Genomic DNA, 19644 nt, shown 5'->3' with positions numbered 1-19644 from the left:
TCCCTCCGCGACGAGCGGCTGAGCTTTTAACTAATGGCGACCGACGTCGAAACCGTCTTCTCGTTTGAGGCGGCTTACTACGACCGATATGACTATTACAACCTGGTCGAATACTCGTGCCACGTCGGTGGCAAAGGGCGGTCCAAGAAAGAAACGGAGCTCCACACGAACCGCCATTGCCCCGCCGGACACGAAAGAAAGATTGCGACCAAATTTTACAACAGCGAGATGAAACGCAGGAGAAGCAAGAGCGCGTCTCGTTGATGTCGCCCAATTCGCCTCATCGCTTGTTTACAGGTAACAGTAAACAGCTTTGAATTGGGCCTTTTTCTGTTTTGGAAATATTTGTCATTGTTTATTCTTTGACTGACCTTACGTTTGTCAAGTAGAGCAACAACAACAAACATGAGTCGAAGAAAAGCAAGTGAGTGGCCGTCATCTTTTTTTTTTAATTTTTTTTAGCAGCTGTAAGACGCCACTAACAAAATGCAGCAGTGCTCTTGACTTACAATTTTAATTCGTTCCGTGACTGTTACTCAATTTACTCGTATATCAAATTAATTATTCCCATTAAAATGCCATTCATCTGTGTTTCAATTAAGAAAACTACCACTGCAGAATAAAATATAAAACATAATAAAAGAGAATGTCAAGAACACACACTGCTAACATTACTATTAAGTGTGTGTGATGAGTGGCTCTCAAAGTGTGGCACTCGGGCCACCAGTGGTACGTAAAAGAATCACTGCCTGAGTGCGGTTTAGATGGAGTTAACGTTGTAGTACATTTGCATTTAATCCTAAAGAACTGTTTGTTTTTGAACATTTAACTTTCATTTTATACTTTTCAATTGAAACATTATTTAAGATCAGTATATTTTATACTTTATACAATATTTATACTTTTATACAATATTTAAGCGCAGTGTCAATGAAAGACTGCGCATAATGTTACATTGGCTTGCGATAATATTCAAAGTAGTTTCTAGGAAGAAAATCTCAATATTGTTTTTGGTAAATGCCTAAGTGTCTTCTCCATGCTCCTTGCAAGTGTTTTCACGTTTTACTTGCGTGTTTATAATAATAAATAATAACGCATGACGCCTATGTAGCGCTTTTCTCGGTACTCCAAGACGCTGTACAATTTCACGTATTAGTAGTAAGCTACTCGTGTTGCCACAGCTACCCTGGGGCAGTCTGACGGAAGCGTGGCTGCCATTCTGCGCCTACGGCCCCACCGACCACCACCAAACATCCGACCGCATTCATTCATAGGCAGTGTTTGACTCTTGGTTCCGTTCAATGAAATGGATGAAAGTGCATCAGTGATTGTCGCTGTCCTTCTTTGTTTTCCAATTCAATCGCGAGGCGGCTTGTCTGAACGTCGCTAATTTGAATTTTGACTCGTGATACCTCGCAATAAGAAAAACCTTTAACTACGTAGTGGACAAGCTTGTGCGACGACCACGGCAGAGCTATGAGTTAGAAGCAATAAACAACGTTATTTCGGCCGTTTTATTTCCGTGACTAAAGTCGTTCTGTATTTTAGCGAAAATGCACTTTTGGGCTAATTTCAGCCGCCGAAATTTGCCGCATCGCCAATTTCATTTACTGTGTATTGTTTAGAAGTACGATGGGCTGAAAGTGTTTTCATACAAATATTTATTGTGAGTATGTAAGTACTTTACTAGGGCTTTATTGATAGGCTACGATGCGGTTGATGTATAAATTGGGGTTCTATCGCCCCCGTAGGAACGGAACTGAATTGTAAATGGAGAAAACCCTGTGAAGGGCAAGTGTACGTACGCTGCCTCTCACCACCAAATGACCAAAGCCAAATAAAACGCTTTCATCGAAGACTAGATGGTGACCATGTTGTTGTATTTCTGCATAGGTCTGGACCTAACGCTGGATTCCCAATGTTGACTGTGGCCAAGAGTCCTCTTCCTTTCCTGACCTCGTGACCGGAGTGCGATAAGCGTGGCCGACCGTGCGTCACTTGACAGCTCGGTCTGTCTCGCTCTCGCTCGCTCTCTGTGTATCCTCTGCAACAGGATCTGATGGTCTCAAGTTACAGCTGTGCAAAAATAGTTTGTGTTGAGCTTAGAATGTACGTCAGCCATGTGTGCTTGATCCAAATGTAAAGATGAATTTCTTTCTTTTGGGCGGAGGAGATGTTTTACTGATCCAAATGTAAAGATGAATTTCTTTCTTTTGGGCGGAGGAGATGTTTTACTGTATTTTATTGGAATAAAATGGATGTTACTCAAATGAGTTCGTTGCTCAGCTATAGATGATTTAAAAATGTTCCTTACATTTTCTGTAAACAATTTCTCAAATGTCTTAAATGAATAATTGTGCCAAAATGTCATACAGTAGTGGGGGAAAAAACATCACAGTAGACATTCATTAGTATGCTGAATAGTCGTAGGTAGTGAAGACAACGAGCGTACACGTACAATTCAGCGCAATAGTAGGATACTGAAGAAATGCGCAAATGGCTTTAGATACTCCTTCGCCAATTTTGGGTTCCCAGAGCGTTCTGATGTAGTGTCTCTGTTGCCCGATTATCATTGGGCGCCGTTCATATCCTCAAAACTTCCGCGGGTACTGTCGTACTCGGCGAAGCCCCTGAATGGGTCTTGGGTGGGGAACCTACAGCGCGTGGGCCGCACAAAGCCAGTGAGAGCATTTCATCTGGTCCGCCATACAGCACATTCTTAAAAAGTCAAATCGAAGTGGAACTGTTCTAAAAGCTCTAAAATATTGAAGCTACAAATGCTCCTAATTACATGATCGGTTTGCACTGAGCAAGCCTCCCTGCGCTGTGTGATGACTTGCAGCGCACACTAGTTTCTTGCAGAAAGTGCACAAACAAATTGATTACGATTCAGTTACTGGTCAAGTCCGTTACATGTCAGAAAATAGGCCAAGATGTTGATCATCGGTCTTAAACGCAAAGATAATCGGTCTGCCTTCGTGGAGGACTAGAGAAATCAGAAAATGTTTCGGTTGAAGTTCCGAGGATTTGGACGTCTCCAAAGGATGCATCTGCGATGAGCTGTTCCGTCTGAAAGGCGACCGAACGGGTTGACGGTGTTAATGTGTCGACCGAGCTCTGGAGCCAGTGGACGCCGTTCACAATGTGGGATGTCGCTCCTCCGTGCAGCATGACGCCCTTCATCTTTACGTTCCTCGATGGAGGTCTTTCATTCTGTGCTTTGTCATGAAGAGATCACCACCACCACCACCGTACTGTTCGTTTTCTGCAACCTTTCTGGCACCATCTTGCTTTTTCATGCACAGGGATTCTTTGTGTGTTGCGCCTTTACAGTGAACGCACCACACCTTTTGAGTCCATTGTCTTAACTTTGTGTCCTTTTATTCCACACTTGAAGCATGCCACACTGACATCTTCATGTGTTTTGCTGTGTTTTACATTTGCATGATAAGCGATAAGACTTTTGCCATCAATCAGTTCAGCCTTCTTCTGTCTAGCTACAGTTAGCTGCTCACACTCAGAGTTACAGATGCTACAGCACTTGTACTGCTCTAAATTCCTCTTTGTAGCTTTGCCGTTTACTTATCTCCTTCTGGGCCCATGACCTGTCAAGCAGCAGTGTTGTAACTTTGGGCGTACACACGTTTACTTGCGCTTCAGCCGAAAGCAATTTGGAGCAGAAAGAAAAAGTCGTTCAAGTTCGAACCGAGTGCGCTTCAGGACAGTAATTCGCAAAATAAAACCATACACGAACACAACGGGAGAGGAAAGGCGTCGCTATAACACAATACTTTAAAAGATCGGTTTTATATTTATGGCGGCGAAGTGTTGGTCACAATTTACACTGTAAAAAAAAAATAAAAAAATGTCCTATGTCGGGATTCGGGACAGTGAATTTATCGCTTTTCTCTTGAAGGCTAAAATGGCCGGAAATAGACGACAAGTGTTTCCGGGTCATCTGCAATAACCGGAAATAAAGTACTGCATTATCTGCTATTTGTTTACGCACAGTGCCATGATGCAGCTGTGCAAAGTGTGCAGCGAACAGACACCGAAATACAGATGTCCAGCTTGCCGAATAAGATAGTAAGTCATTTAACACGTTTTGCAAAACACGTGAGCTCTTCTTCGATTCAAACATTACAACTGGACATTACAATGTTTTCCTTGTAACATTCACTTGTGACGTCGATCAATGCTCGTCACTTCGATTTTTTTGTCGTGTTTGCAGTTATCCGGCTAATATACATACTTCTTTGAAATCACACTTTTTAGGAGTGTCTTAATTGCTCGAGTTTTGTTAGCTGTATGAACAAAACTTTTTGGGGGAAAACCCCCGACACATTTCGCTCCAGTGAATTGATATAATGTCTGGGTTTCGTATTTTTATTTAAATGGGGTAATTACACAAAACTATCGCAATGCACCTTTATTTTTGGATGTTAAATACTTGATTTTCCCCTTTTCAGTTGTTCTCTTTCCTGTTACAGGAGGCATAAAGGTAAGAAACACTAATCTTGTGGTTCTAATATAAAATCATCCACATTTGAAATAAGTTCATTATTAAAGGTCCCATATTTTGGCCTCCATAGAGTGACTGTAACACAAAAGTGTCACTTCCATAAAAAAAAAAAACAACAACCTTTGAGTGTCCAGAAAAGGCCCCTCTGACAGCTACTTCTGATTGACCCAGTATTGCAACCGCTTTGTCCATATTTGGCTAAGACCGCCCACTTTCCTCTGATTGGACCCACTTGTGAGAGCCCACGTGTTTGTTATGTCGACGGCGCTGGCTCGAGAGCGGAGAGGTAGGCAGAGCTCTTTGCTGGGGACGTAGATGTGCTCGAGAAATTCAAATGACCTGATTTCAGGCCTCTCGTCACCAAAACATCTGGAACTCAGGAATGCGTGGATGATTTGAATTCCTATTTCAAGTTTACTGAGGCACCATAGGGACAATATAACATCCTAAATACTATGGAAAAGTTAGCTGGGCAAAATATGGGACCTTTAAGTACAGTATGACATGATCTACTGTCGATGCATCCTCAGGCGCGTGTCATCCTGTTCAGCAGTTTTTACCCAATGGAACGAAGGATGCTGTCAGGACTGGTATGATTGACTCGCCCTCGAAATGTGATCAACTATATCAAATGTTTATAAATGATTCAGATAAACATGAAAGACCAAAAGTTAGAGCATTGATGCTCTCTGCAACACTCCTGCTTTTTTTTCATGTGAAAACGTCAGCATACTTTGCCCTGACGAGCTTAAAAAAATGGCAGGCTGTCCATTGTGGGCCATTTTAAGGCATAGCAATGATGGAAAATATGTGGTGCACTATTTTAAAAAGAACATGGACAATCTCCCTGCAGACACGTGGAGTGTGGCGGATCTTCTGCACGAAGAGGACTTCGCCGATGTAGTACCTCTAGAGAAGCTCCAGTTGTTGGGTATTTACTCAAAATTGTCTTTTAAAAATCCAGTGTTCCCCCGCTATATCGTGCATTTTAAAGGATCCTTTTTTTACGGGGTTTTACAGTATGCTTAGTTACCGTGATGACTTTCCATGTGGGAAAGAAGAGCCACAGTCACTGATGCACTTCTCATCCATTTATTGAACACCAGGAGAACAGTAAAACACAATAAGCAGACACGCAGAAGCTGCTGTCTGCCACAGCTCCCCCCCCAGGCACTCGCATGCAAACTGGCCGACATCACACGCCACGCCACCAGGCCCCGCTTCCTCAACGCACACATATCGCTTACACACACTACACTATGTGAGAAGTTTGTGTTTTAAACATGTTTAAAGTGTGTGGGAGCGGTAAAACGAAGAAAAGATTTTTTTTTTTCATGTGGTCTATCACAGCTTTGAACCTCGTGAAAAACGGGGGTTCACTGTACATTCATTTCACATTAGTGTTTCTGAGATTTTATATTCCAGTAGTCAGATGTGATTAATTAATTGTCTCCAATGTATAATTCCACAGGTCAGTCAAAAGAGCTCAAGGATCTTCTTTGTAATCCCCACCTGAGAGAACTACTAAGGACCATTGACAGTGCAGACAGCAAGGAAGAAGCAATGAAGGCAGCTATGCAGGAGCCCTTATTTGTGGAGTTTTCAAATCGATGTTTGAAGGTCGTAGAAAAAGACGCTCAACCGCAGGAGTTCAGCGAGGTTACGGACTGGTAAACTTGCTGTATTTACTTCGAGAATAGCTTTTCTAAAAATATAAAAATGATCTCGGAGGAAGCCGCTCTTACGCATTCATGTCGTATGTGACAGATTTATTATTATTATTATTATTTTTTTTTTTTTTACAATTCAATACTGGAATTCAGTTATGGTGCATTTTGTCCCATGAACACAGATAAAGATACAGAATTCAGATTTTCTATAAAGCATGCATGTTTTAGTATGAACATACCACATTTAAAAATAAATGGACAAAAAGTTCAAAATATTCCTCTGGTGAATATATTAAAGCAGCAGTCTGAACAAATGTTGCTTTGGTGTGTTGCTTGACTGTGCAATATCTGCATCAGTTGTGCAAAGATGCATATCCACTTTGCTTCTGCAACATACAAGCAAAATGATGTTGACATTATGTTTGTGTGTGTGAGGGAATGTTTTTTCATTATACAGTAAATTCTAAAAAATAATAAAATAAAAATAATAACTCAAAATAGCCTATTAGTGATGCATTTTATTTATTAAGTGAAAAAAAAAAAAATTCCAAGGTTACCTGGCCCTGTGTGAAAAGGTAATGGCCCCCTAAACCTAATAACTGGTTGGGCCATCCTCAGCAGCAACAACTGAAATCAAGCATTTTCTATAACTAGTCTTTCACTTCTCTGTGGACATATTTTGGCCCACTCTTCCTGGCAGGATTGTTTGAATTCAGCAAAGATGGAGGGTTTTGAACACGATCGTCAATTTAAGGTCATGCCACTGGACTTTGACTAGGCCACTCTAAAACCATTGTGTTTTTTTTAAGCCATTCAGAAGTTGACTTGCTGGTGTGTTTTGGATCGTTATCCTGCCGCAGAACCCAAGTGTGCTTCAGCTTGAGGTCACAAACGGATGGCTGAACATTCTCCTGCAGAATTCATGGTTCCATCAATCACAGCAAGTTGTCCAGGTCCTGCAGGAGAAAAGCAGCCCAAGACCATGACACTACCACTGCCATGTTTGACTGTTATGATGTTATTTTTCTGAAATGCTGTGCTAGATTTACACCAGATGTAACGCCGCACACACCTTCCAAAAAGATCAAATTTCATCTCGTCAGTCCATATAATATTCTCCCAAAAGTATTGGGAATCATTCCAATTTTATTTTATTTTTTTTGCAAGAGTAAGATGAGCCTTAAAGTCCTTTTTGGTCAGCAGTGGTTTTTGCCTTGGAATTCTGCCATGGATGCCATTTTTGCCCACTCCCTCCTTTAGTGGTGTGTCATGAACAGACCTTAACTGAAGCAAGGGAGGCATGCAGTTCTTTCGAAATTGTCCTGAGTTTCATTGTGGCCTCCTGGATGAGGAACTGCTGTTGTCTTTGTAGGCCGGCCACTCCTGGGAAGGTTCAGCACAGTTCCATGTTTTCTCCATGTGAGGACAATGGCTCTCCCTATGGTTCGCTGGAATCCTAAAGCTTTACAAATGGCTTTTGTAACCGTTTCCAGACTGATGGCTGTCAATTACTTTATTTCTTTGGATCGTGTCATTTTGTTGCGACTTTTTCAGACCTCTTTTCCAACTTGCTTTTGTCACGACAGACTCTGTTTCAGTGATTTCTTGATTGAACAGGTCTGGAGGTAATCAGGCTTGGGTGTGATCAGTGAAAATGTACCAAAAATTGTGATTCGCCACAATTAATTCATGAATTAACAAGGGGGGAAATTACTTTTTCCACACAGGGTCAGGTAACTTTGAATACTCTTTTTCTTTAATAATTAAACTCACCATTTAAAAACAACATTTTAAGTTGACTGATATTTACATTTGTTTGACGATTTCAAGCAAAGTCACCGATGGTGTGGTGGTCCACTCGCCCGACTTTGGTGCGGGCAGCGTGGGTTCAGTTCCCACTCAGTGACGGTGTGAATGTGAGTGCGTGTCTATGTGCGCCCTGCGACTGACTGGCGACCAGTTCAGGGCTGGGATAGGCTCCGCCGCCCCGTGACCCTAAACGGAACAAGCGGCATTGAGAATGGATGGATTTGAAACAAAGTCGGGAAACTATGCAAAAATATGAGAATTTGTGAAGGGGGCCAATACTTTTTAACAGCACTGTACCTGATCTGGCCTGTGACCCAATTATGTATCGCACATCCTTTTACACTTTACATCAGTGTAAAAACATTACTGCATTTAAAAGCCACCTTATGCTGAACGGTGAAGTGACAAAAGTACATACGGGTTCCCTGTATGTCACATGACAACTTTTCTGCAAAAGCAGCTTGTTCGTGGAAGTAGGAACTATTGAGCCTTCTCCAGCAGGAGTTCATTGAAGCCAGTCACATAATTCCTCATCTCTGGTTGCCTGTTTGCATAGAGAAGGGGCGAGCGCTTGCAGTGTAGTTTGACAGATCCCTGAAATGCGGTAGAAAAGCACTTCCATTAGAACAACTAAAAAAAAACACCCCAATGAAGGAATTCATAGGAGAAAAGGTTCTATTAAGACGTCCTCACCTTGGGTTGAGCTCGAATAGAGGTGATTCCCTGCATGTTCTGGTTGGTCTCCACCTTGTACTCTCCTCTCCTGGAGGGCACTTTAAGAGAGGCCACCACAGACATCATCTTGTGAAAGCCCGTGGCCCTCATGGACAGCGTGATGGATGGAGCTGAGGGCAAAGCCAGCCCCATGGGCCACCCTCGCACCGTGATGGGCTCCTGAATGCCGGTGGCGTTCAATTCAGGCACGTCTTGCCGAGCGAGGTCTTCTGCATCGTCGAGCTCTGCCTCAGCTAATGACTTCAACATTGCCTGATGCGAGAATGCAACAATTACATTATTTCCAGCTCACGTGAGGCCCAGCCCTCCTTCAGCTTACCCTCCACTTCCTCCAGGATTTCTGGATAAGTGCTGCAGCTCTGCCCCATTTCTGCACGCGCCTCCTGACCAGCCAAGAACGGACCGCTAGAAGAAGCATACAAATCCGATGAAAATGCTTGGTTGGAAATGACTGTAATGTGTCCCACAAGTGAGCTTCTGAATCTTCTTATGCAGTGTTTCCCAACCTTTGTGCCAAACCATATACCGCTATTTTGCATGAAAAAAAAATCCCTTGCAGTGAATAGAGCGAGTTTGAGTATCATTAAAAGCGCTATAGATGTCCCATCAATTATTTTTATGAGTCCTGCCAAAAATAGCCCAACTCTGTGAGTAATTGACAACCCACCAAAAAGTTTCTAATTGCCTATAGAGACCACAAGATGGCAGAAAATCTTTTTTTTTGGTGTCAAAATTAAACTCTTCAACTCACTTCAACATGTTTTCCTTGACACCAAGATTGTGGCAAAACGCTATTGTTTTCTAAATGAAGCTCCTTAATTCACCTCAACATAGGTCCAATGTTGGTGCCAACAAGCTGCCCAAGTACAGTGGATGCCCGCTATTCACGGGGGATTGGGGCCAGGCCGGACACAGCAAAACTCCGCAGTTAATTTATATATATATATATTTATTTATTTTTTTAACCTAAAAATGTTTGAATTAGAGGGGATAAACCCCCAATAAGCGTTTCAGTATTCCCCCCGCCCACCCCAAAAAAAAGTTGTGAAAAGGTGAATCCACGGCTGCCGAACAGTGAGTATGCGGAGTCCACTGTAATGCTTTTAAATTCACAAATGCCCAACTTTGAATATGCGGGCTTCAATGTACACAGGTTAACTGTACCTTAAAACTCACCCGAGTTCTGCAGAGTAATACATTCTATGACTAATGATTACATCCAAAATGGGTCGAATTTGTCTGCAGTTTGCAGCAACATTATTCTAGTCAAAAACATGGACGTTTTTCTAGCTGGGCCACTGTTGCGTCTGACATTTGCTGCGATCAGACGCTTCCCGCTGGTTCCCGTTTGGCCACACAGCCTGCCCACAACGGGCCAGGCAGAGGAGGTGAGCCAACAGACCAGCAGCAGCTCTACCAGGCCGCGGCATTAGAAATTCACCTGCTTGGATTAGAGTAGCGGAATGCCGGCGCTCGTGACGTTTGCGCCGTTGGTAGCGCATCCAGCAGCGCTGAATGCAGAGAGCACACTTTGAGAGGATATTCTTCCTGTGATCTTCCAGTAAGTCTAACTGGGGGCCAAAGACAGAAAGATGAGGAGGCCATCCAATGACAAACTCGCCATTCGTAATACATTTCAGACGGAGAGGCGGAATTATTTGAATTTACTAACCATTGACTGGGTGAGAAAAACTTTGGTCTGTCCACAATGCACCAAAGATTTGGGTTCCCTTCCAATATGTGCGGAGAGCTGGAACACCGAGTCAAGTAGCCTCTGCACCTCCTGCAGATCCATTTCGTTGTCGCTGCCAGCCTTTACTTTGAACACAAAAAGACCATTTGGAGTTAACCACGGTTGAAAACAAGTGTTAACTATGGGTGTTCAGCACAAAAAAAAGGAGTTGACAACACCGCTTACACACATGGATTGTAATCATGCAAGTAAAAGCACCTGACAGTGGCTGAAAACTAATAGGAATTCAAGCACGATTCACAACATTAAGTCATAAGCAAAGCAAGCTCTGACAGCCAGACAACATTTACCAACATGCATTTACCTGGAAAGTTCAAAAGAACTTGCATTTTTTGTTAGACAATCCTGTTTTAGTAGTGAAATATCCCAAGTAGAGAACTGAGCGTCAGACTGACTAAGAGCGCTAGTGAGGGGAAATTAGAAAAAACCAGAAGAGAGGAAACAAAATCACCATAGGCTCACTGTAAACATCCCAAATGATTGCTTTTTGAATCGATTCAGCAACAAATTGGATTTACCAGGATCTGGAGCTCCTGACATGAAACTTGAGTTTTGCAGTATCGATCCATAGCGTTGTACGAAAGCCTTGAATGGAATTCTGTGCAACCGAAATGGTAACTTATCAAACAGATTCATCAATAAATGATGGGCAGAGTGAGAAGAGAAACTGTTTCACCTTATAGGAAAGCCAGCAGCGCTTATATGTATCGTCTCTACAATCCCGCAGGCCTCCAACTGCATGATCACCTGGCAGAAGATGGGAAATTTACACGAAAAGAGAATTACTCGATGTCCTCTCCGGATTTACCTCCTCCTTTTGGAAGATGAACGGCTTGCAGTCAGAATTGGGTTTAATGCAGCGAGTGTAGCGAGGAGTTGTGGTGTGGAGGATGCTCATCAAGCTCTCAAGGGAGTTCTACAACGACATAAAGACGGTCTCGAGACTCATTCGGATTTACAACAACACGAGCCGTCTTAATATTTGAATTGCGCCCACCTTGAACTTTGAGACTACAGTGACTTTATTGAGCCCCTTGCTTGACAAGTTCTCAGTCTCCTTTTCTTGGAAGATTTGCCGAAGCAGGGGATTATCTGATATCTGAAGCAGGCCGATGAGCTCAGGTGCCACCGGGTCCTGGAACGCAAATCGAGAGGAACATCATCCCTCTCTCCATTTCCTACAATGCTTGACGGGGGGAGTTGGTGGGGCCTATCTCCGCTGCTATTAACACACCTTGTTCTTCTCCACGATGCCTTGTAACTTGTAGTCGACTTTGCCGGCGTAATGTGCCACACTGAAGTGTGGCACCTTACTGAATTTATCCCAGCTGATGTTGCCGTTGTCACCGAGCTCCTTCTCCAGACGAACCCCAAGCGCCTCGGCATCCGAGGCTCGATTAAGACGGCTCTCCTACAGCACACGTGGGGGGGGAAAAAAAAAAAAAAGGACACTTTGCCGCAGATGGAAAAAAAAAAAAAAAGAATGATAATGAAGGCACCAAACTAGAGGAAATTACCTCATCAAGAAGAGAAAACACGCTAATCGGGCTTCCTTCAAGGAGATCCAAACAGCTCTGGTTATCTTGGTATTTGACAAAGGACCACTGCAATCCCTCTGACACATATTCCTCCTTGAAAAATACAAACATGTACAAAATATAACATCCATGCATCCATTTTCCGTACCGCTTCTCCTCACGAGGGTCGCGGGCGCTCTGGCGCCTATCCCAGCTATCTTCGGGCGAGAGGCGGGGCACACCCCGAACCGGTCGCCAGCCAATCGCAGGGCACGTAGAAACAAACAACCATTCGCACCTACGGGCAATTTAGAGGCTTCAATTAAACTAGCACGCATGGTTTGGGGATGTGGGAGGAAAGCGGAGTACCCGGAGAAAAGCCACCCAAGCAGGCACGGGGAGAACATGCAAACTGCACACAGGAAGGGCCGGGATTTGAACCCCGGTCCTCAGAACTGTGAGGCAGATGTTCTAACCAGTCGTCCACCGTGCCGCCAAAAAAAAAATAACTACTTGAATGTAAAATATTTGAATTCTAATAGCAATGCCCACTGAACATTATTATTTTAGTCAAAGTGTTTCTGATCACAGAGAGTAGTGGTTAGCAATTGTGCCTCACAGTCGAGATGTTCTGCGTTCGAATCTCTTGCGGCAGTTTTTTTTTTTTTCTACCTTCCGCTCACATCCCAAAGCACGCTTTTTAAATGAATTGCTCACTCACAATTATCTGAATAGATGTGAATATGGGTGGGGATGCCCGACGTTTAACTAGCGACCAGTCCAGGGTGTACCCTGCCTCTCGCCCAAAGTCAGCGAGGAGAGTTATAACTGCAAGCCTAGTAAGGACAGGTGCTACAGAAATTGAGATAAATAATCCAATGACATGGACGGACGGACGGTCGGTTTTGATTGCATATATGCTGAATATTAAGAGACCAAAGATTCAAAGAAAGAAAAGTGTTTTCTAACAACACGTTTGATGACAAAAAAATAATAAGAAAGACAGAGAAAATAGGAGAGCCTAGAATAGGAGACCTGAATCAGAAAAAACAGTACAGCCAATAATTGGTACCTGCTGAGCTCGTAGATAATGGCTAACAAAGTGCTGCTGGAGTTTTTCGTTGGCATAGTTGATACAAAGCTGCTCCAAACTGTTACTTTGGAAACATTCAAAGCCGTACACATCTAGAACACCTGGAGAAGAAACGAACGAAAGACGCAGCAATGACGAGTAAGTCGAAGAGTTGACTAAAGCGCTCGGAATCGTGAGATGATTTCAGGCACCGATGAAGTTGCACCAAGTGGATTTGTCAGCACAAATGCTGCCGTTGATAAATGTCACCAGCCATTCAAATAATCTGTGTGGGAAGACAAACAAACATCATCCTCACTAGTGTATCGTGTAAACAAAAAGGCATCACGGCTTCACATTTGAGCGTTGGATGACAAAATGTTTTGGCAACAGAGGAAAAGCAGCCTCAAGGGTGTTTACTGTATTATTCAATGAACAAAGACTCCTCCTTACTGGGCGTAGACGACTTTGGCGAGGCAGTCTCTCCGCGTGCGGCACTCGACCTGGGAACAGGGCTTGTGTACGCTCTGTCTCCCGGCTTTCAATGTCCTCACACGTAGACAAGTCTGAAGCGCCTCAGCGGGGATTTGCAACAGTTCAGCAGCCCCCTGCAAGGAGTCTAAAACGCATGGGGAAAAAAAATGGGACTATCGTAGAAAAGTTCCGTTATTTCTGTAAGTTAAACTCGTGGTCTAAAGCTTCATTAACCATTGAAAATAAGTTGATGTAATACCGTAATTTCTTAAGATGTGAATTTCCGATTGCGTTAGCTGTAAAATCTTTTTTTTTTTTTTTTTTACATGAAATATTTCACTGTGTGTAGTGAACGAACAAGATTTGAGTTCCACCTTTTACAACGGAACTACTGAAATAAACGAAGTCTTCCACGATATTCCTATTCATTGAGATGCACATGCAGATCACATTCTTTGACGAAACCTTAACAGCTTAAAAAAATGCATGTGATGTTTGGTCTATCTTCACACTGTTGTAGGGGATAAAGCAAAGTCAGTGTTCATATGATTTCCTGAAATACCTTTGGACTGTTCCTTAATGTCACAGAGCTGGGATTCATCTGTTGAAATTGAGAATTTCACATTCCCCAAATGCAGAATGCCTGCCAGTATCTAAAACAACAGAACAGATGATACGGAATCATATATTGTGGAAAACAAAAAAACAAATGTAGCTGACAAGTGGATGATAGCTTACCCTAAATATCTGTCTCTGCCTCTCTGCATTCATTCGCAGGTGAACCATAGCATCAACGGTCTCTTGAAAACAGTCCTCTGCGAGACATCCAATATACCGCTGTCACCGGGACGTTCAAAACTTAAACTAAATCAAGAAAATAAACACCAACCCTCCATTGTTTTTTCAACATTTGGCAGCCACCCAAAGTGGTGACCATGTGGCATATGCCACTCCTTTCTCTGTTCAAAGGTGGCTGCTTTCATCATCTGAAAAACAGGATGCCCAGTGTGAATACGACAAAGCAAGGAAGGTCGAAAGTGTGAGTGTGGCGATACAATTTGGATCAATGACTTTCAAATTGCGCCCATACAAATAGGTCTGTGTGAAATTGAACAAGCAAGCAAATGTGGTTCTGTACTTCGTGGGGTGGAAAGTGATTTTCTCATTGGGCTCAAGGGGGGAGGATTTTTGTATATTTGAGAGTGAAACAGTATTATGAGGTTTACTGTAGGACACCTGGTAAAAGATGTGAAAGTTCCTTTCATTAGCAGGTTGGTAGGCCACTCTCGTCTTCTCCAGTAAATATGTCTGCACAGACGCCCCCACAAGCAGCTGACACCTTCAAGTAAAAAGGTTTCAATGAGTACCTACAGAATGTGCCAAACAGTCACCATGTGCTGGAAAGTTCCTCACGAGAAGCGGTAATTACCCGTCAAGCTGGAGCTGGATGTATTTTCCAAAGCGACTGCTGTTGCTGTTGCGGAGCGTGCACGCATTGCCTGCACGCAGGGCAGAGTGTTTACTCACGTACAATACCGTGCCCGCAGGACAGCTGGGATTTTTGGGAAAAACAGCAGCCCCGCCGTCATACCAAAAGCTTCCATAATGGGATTGGAGTCCAGCACTCTCCTCTCTATCCTCTCCACAGTGTCCTGACTCTGCACCACTGAGGAGGACGCTGCCACTGTGGCATAGTATTTCATCAGGCAACGAGAAGTCCACGTCTGTGAAGAAAGATGATAGACAACGAGCAATTCAGCATCTTCAATAAACCGAATGTAGCGCTGGGTGACCATACAAACACCACACAGAAACATCTGAGCAGAGAATGAAACTTTTGACTGCCGCCTAAAATATACAAGACAAACTTAAGTGATGGCACAAATGTTCAATGTAACATTTTTAGAGAGGTGTTAACAGATGCAAACATCCTGACCGCACTAAAAAAAAAAGCCCTTCAAGGTGCTCAACAAAATGAATCTCTTCTTCATTCACTGAAAAGCCACAATCCCGCTCATCCCGAATTCCCGAGTTTGCTTTCATTTGAACATTCCGAAAGGCTTTACCTTTCCTGCACCGCTCTCCCCGCTGACCACCAAAGACTGGTCCACTGGCACCAGCTGACCCTGAACACTCCTGTAAGCTTCTTCTGCCACAATAAAGAGATGCGGCTTCGGATCCTGCAGAGACATGATTTGCTGAGAAGGTTTTCATTCAGGGACACGAGGCCCGATGAAAGAGAAAACAACAATACGACTGGACAGAGGTCAGATTTGGAACCGTCTTCATTTGCACTATTGACTTCCGGCAATTCGGAAAATCTACACGCGTGGGTTGTTTCATGCGTTTCGTCAGCATAAACACAGCCTCACTTGATCACCATTATTTGAAATGGACGTGGAAATAGAAGATCGGATATAGGCATTCAATCGGAATTGGCACTTGGACGTGCAGTGTAAATCCAGCCTGCGAAGCGCTTACCAGTTGGTTCACTGCGCAAGATCCTGAAGAATGCCAAATTTGAATGTTACTCGACTATTCACAACCATCCTAGCGCCACTCCTCTACTTTCCACATGACTGGAAATCATATGTTGTGCGCAAGTCAATACCTTGAGCTGTGGAGCACGATGATACTCTTTCATCACATCCAGGGTGTAAAGGTCAGGAACAGGTTGGAAGGGGTTAAGGGCCACCAAGGTGCAGCCGGCATGGGTGTAAAATACCTTTACGCTGTACCTGGCCTGCAGGCATCTCAGCACTATCACGCAGAAAAACACAAGTTCTCATTTAGGCCTGAGGAAATGAGCAACACAATAGATCAGGTCCTGTTTATCTAACAGTAAGCGGTAAACCTCAACAAAGAACAATAATAATAATAAGAGCAAGCACAATGCTACATTGTGTTTCATTGTTCGGGCCCCCGCTTTATCGCAGATTTTTAAGATATTCTTTTTTTGAATGGGTTTGTACTAGACTTTACACCGATTTTATCGGCTGATCGGTATCGGCCGATATTTAGCATTTTATGCTGATCGGCTTTAATGTCATAATTCGCCGATCCGATCAATGACGTCATTGATCGTCTCCGCAAAAGACATTAACTCCGTGTCGCCGCGTGCACAGTATATTTGAATCCAAAAGCTAGTTTATTTTTAGCCTTGTCGCGTGTCTTTTGACGTAGTACTGTAAATATCTGACCGCCAATGAAGTTATTGTATAAAAAAAAATAAAAATGTCGGCGGTGTGAATACATTGATACATTGATTGTGAATATAATTTTTTGAGCAATTAAGTACACAACTATATGCAGTAAATAAACAGGTCATTTAAATAGACACATTCCTCCATCTTGTGAGCGGATCGGTGATGGTTTTTTTTTTAAACTCACTGATCGGCCCCAAAAATCCTGGTCGGGTGAAGCCTAGTTTTTACAATCGACAGGCAAGTATAGTTGCTGGACAGCACTGAGGGACACTGGATGTTGAAGCAGCGTAGTTAAAAGGAAAAAGAAGAGGCAGAGTAGGTCCCCTTCTAAGTTGAGCAGAGAGAATACAGTATATGCCTGTGGGTATTATTATATGCTACAGTATGTTTTCCTGCTCCATGTGTGTTAAAGAAGCAGTTGTTTGAAGATGTATCATTACTGTAACATCTATGCTAATTTCCATTAGCCCAGCTATGGAGTTTTGCATTATATGCTAGTATTACGATAGCAGAATACAAAATGATATGGTTTGGTTGAACTTTTGCCGTTTAAATATACAATGTTTGATTCTTTTTTGCTTTATGTATCAGTTTTACAGTAAACTTCACCTGGGAGTGACAAATAAAAAGCTTGATGCAAGCACGCCTGGCCTCTTATTTGGAGAACTGGTGCGAAAGAATATTTTTAAAAAGTGTTTTCACAAGTTTAAGTTTGTCTTACTAAGTTTACATGCGTTTAAAGCGTGTAAGACAGCTAAAACTACCCCCCCAAATTTTTTTTTATATGGTCTCGCTATATCAGATTATCACAGTTGAAAATCCCGGCAATATTAACAGGTTAGTTTGACACTTAAAAGCGCTGCAACTGCAGGCATTACAATCCATGCTTCTTTGCCGTTACCCGTTGTCGGCGTCACAGGGTTGACTTTGGTGAGATCGTCATACGTGCGCAGCTGGGCTTCATCATCAATAAGGAAGGCAAGAATTTCCTCCTCCAGTGAGTCATTAAGGCATCGATCCTTGGAAGAAACATTGCACCTACGTAGTGGGAAGTGGACCAGAAGAGTTTGACAGCAAATGTCATTTGGGTGTAAGCACTGAATTATTATTGAGGCCGCCTTCTATAGTGTTGCGAAGTGGCTTCTCCGAGCAGATGCTAACAGGCCGAGGTTTTACCGACATAATCCCGCTACACTCGCCAATGTGTCCCGTTGAATCGAGTCAATCGCTTTCACTGCAGCCTGACAACTTCTTTATCCCTCGAGGACACGTGTGTCAAACTGGTGGCCCGGGGGCCAGATCCGGCCCGCCACATCATTTTATGTGGCCCGCGAACGCAAATCAAAATTGCTCATTGTGTTCTGGTGTAATACCATTGAGATATTTTTGCAAGCATTTTTTTGTTACCAATCCCACTTTGTAACAGTAAAAAAAAAAAACGTGTTTTTATAGGCTTCTGATTTTAAAACTAGTTATTCGTCAATGTGTTGTGTATACTGTATGTAATTACGGTACATGAGGTCATCTTTGATTTATATGGGTTGACAGTTGTAGCGACCCTCCGAGGTAAGTCCTAAATCCTAACTACGATGTGGCCCGGGACAAAAAGTTTGACACCCCTGCTCTAGGATGATGTAGGCTGGACGTGCAACAGCGCCTTGACGGCTTTCGACAGTCTCAGCTGTGTGGACACATGCACAGTAGAAGTTGAGCTTTCATCCTACATGGCTATTAAACCTCCTTATATGTTTAAGGGTCAGGCAACACTTGGTATGGTTCATACACACTATGTGCTCCACCGAGGTGCAGTAGATGACCGATATACTCTAATGATGGTAATATAATAAAATGGTACTGTAGCCTTTTTTTTTTTTTTTTTTTTTTTTCCTACAACCAGAACTAGATCTCAGTAGACTTAGTGCAACTCACTAATGACGTGGACAGCAGCCAGATGAGGCCACCTGCACTGACACGCTGCCTTTGGGCACGTTTCCCACTCCACGTTCTTGAATGGAAATCAAAGTTAACGCCACCTGCACTGACACGCTGCCTTTGGGCACGTTTCCCACTCCACGTTCTTGAATGGAAATCAACGTTGACGTTTGAAGTTTCCTTATCTCACATGAATCGAAACAGGCAAATTCATTGTCGTAGTACTGTTTTCGATCAACTGCTTCTTCGGACTCTACGTTGACGTCCATTTTGCGGCTTCATTTTAAAGACTAACGCTTGTATTAATGCATTTACAGCGCCTAAAATATGAACCAAAGTCAGTCGTGGGAGAAAGTTTCCGTGTCGTGGACACTGAAAAGCTTACCGCTCCACCTCCATTGCTGTGTCCCGCCGAACTCATGAGTTCAGCGTCCGTTTCGAGCAGGAGTTGTAACGTACACCGAGGTTTTTATAACACTTTTGCCATACTCTGCTAATTCCTCGTATAACACGAGTTGAAGGGCAACTCCCGCAACAGCCGACTGGCTCCCAAGCTCCTGAAGTACACACGCTCATTCACGCCCACTTCCCGGTGACGTCACCAACGTGTCGGCGGGTGTGGCCAAACAAGACAAAATGGATTTTATAAAATGGCATTTTTCTTTTTGCCACGGTTGCCATATTAAGTTGAGCTATGATTTATAAACTGTTCAAAATGTTCTCAACTTTAGTGTTATAACTTTGAATTTCGTAGATCTGCATCAATAATAAACAATGATCTCTTTATAAGATGGTTTTTGCTTGCAAAATGTGAACATGTAAGTATAACGGGTAATATATTATTTTTATAATAATTATTGCAGCAATAATGTAGTCGTATTTTAACTCTATCTGTCGAATCTCAAGAAATGCACTGAAGCGGTCAGAAGTGATCAGATATCCGGGGTCCGCGGA

At 43.0% G+C, this 19644-nt stretch overlaps 2 protein-coding genes across 4 annotated transcripts; one reads left to right on the top strand and one right to left on the bottom strand.

Annotated features, from left to right (window-relative positions):
- The first annotated feature begins 385 nt into the window (after positions 1–385).
- On the top strand, positions 386–6467 carry znhit3 (zinc finger, HIT-type containing 3). Of its 2 annotated transcripts, none has more exons than XM_061751415.1 (6): positions 386–424; positions 1894–4086; positions 4470–4501; positions 5053–5112; positions 5376–5453; positions 5994–6467. In XM_061751415.1, the coding sequence occupies exons 2-6, from the start codon at positions 4016–4018 to the stop codon at positions 6194–6196; spliced, it is 444 nt and encodes a 147-aa protein (XP_061607399.1). In that variant the 5' UTR covers positions 386–424; positions 1894–4015; the 3' UTR covers positions 6197–6467. The 2 variants fall into 2 exon arrangements, with proteins under 2 accessions (XP_061607399.1, XP_061607398.1); XM_061751414.1 differs by lacking the exon at positions 386–424 and adding an exon at positions 436–1797.
- Positions 6468–7926: 1459 nt separating this feature from the next.
- LOC133467021 (unconventional myosin-XIX) lies at positions 7927–19284 on the bottom strand. Of its 2 annotated transcripts, XM_061751411.1 has the most exons (24): positions 19076–19284; positions 17660–17796; positions 16164–16312; positions 15619–15732; positions 15144–15276; positions 14982–15051; positions 14789–14891; positions 14442–14538; positions 14291–14367; positions 14115–14205; positions 13532–13697; positions 13291–13364; positions 13079–13200; positions 12007–12120; positions 11724–11900; positions 11487–11624; positions 11298–11405; positions 11166–11236; positions 11008–11087; positions 10409–10554; positions 10178–10307; positions 9056–9141; positions 8695–8988; positions 7927–8595 (listed from the first exon to the last, which is right to left on the bottom strand). In XM_061751411.1, exons 1-24 carry the CDS (start codon positions 19087–19089, stop codon positions 8482–8484), a joined length of 2805 nt encoding a protein of 934 aa, XP_061607395.1. In that variant the 5' UTR covers positions 19090–19284; the 3' UTR covers positions 7927–8481. The 2 variants fall into 2 exon arrangements, with proteins under 2 accessions (XP_061607395.1, XP_061607396.1); XM_061751412.1 differs by lacking the exon at positions 19076–19284 and having other exon boundaries at positions 16164–16347.
- Positions 19285–19644: the final 360 nt, after the last annotated feature.

The sequence above is a fragment of the Phyllopteryx taeniolatus genome, chromosome 17 (genome assembly GCF_024500385.1).
Source record: "Phyllopteryx taeniolatus isolate TA_2022b chromosome 17, UOR_Ptae_1.2, whole genome shotgun sequence".
In the NCBI taxonomy this organism is placed as follows: Eukaryota; Metazoa; Chordata; class Actinopteri; order Syngnathiformes; family Syngnathidae; genus Phyllopteryx; species Phyllopteryx taeniolatus.
This window is presented reverse-complemented; position numbering and strand designations above follow the sequence as displayed.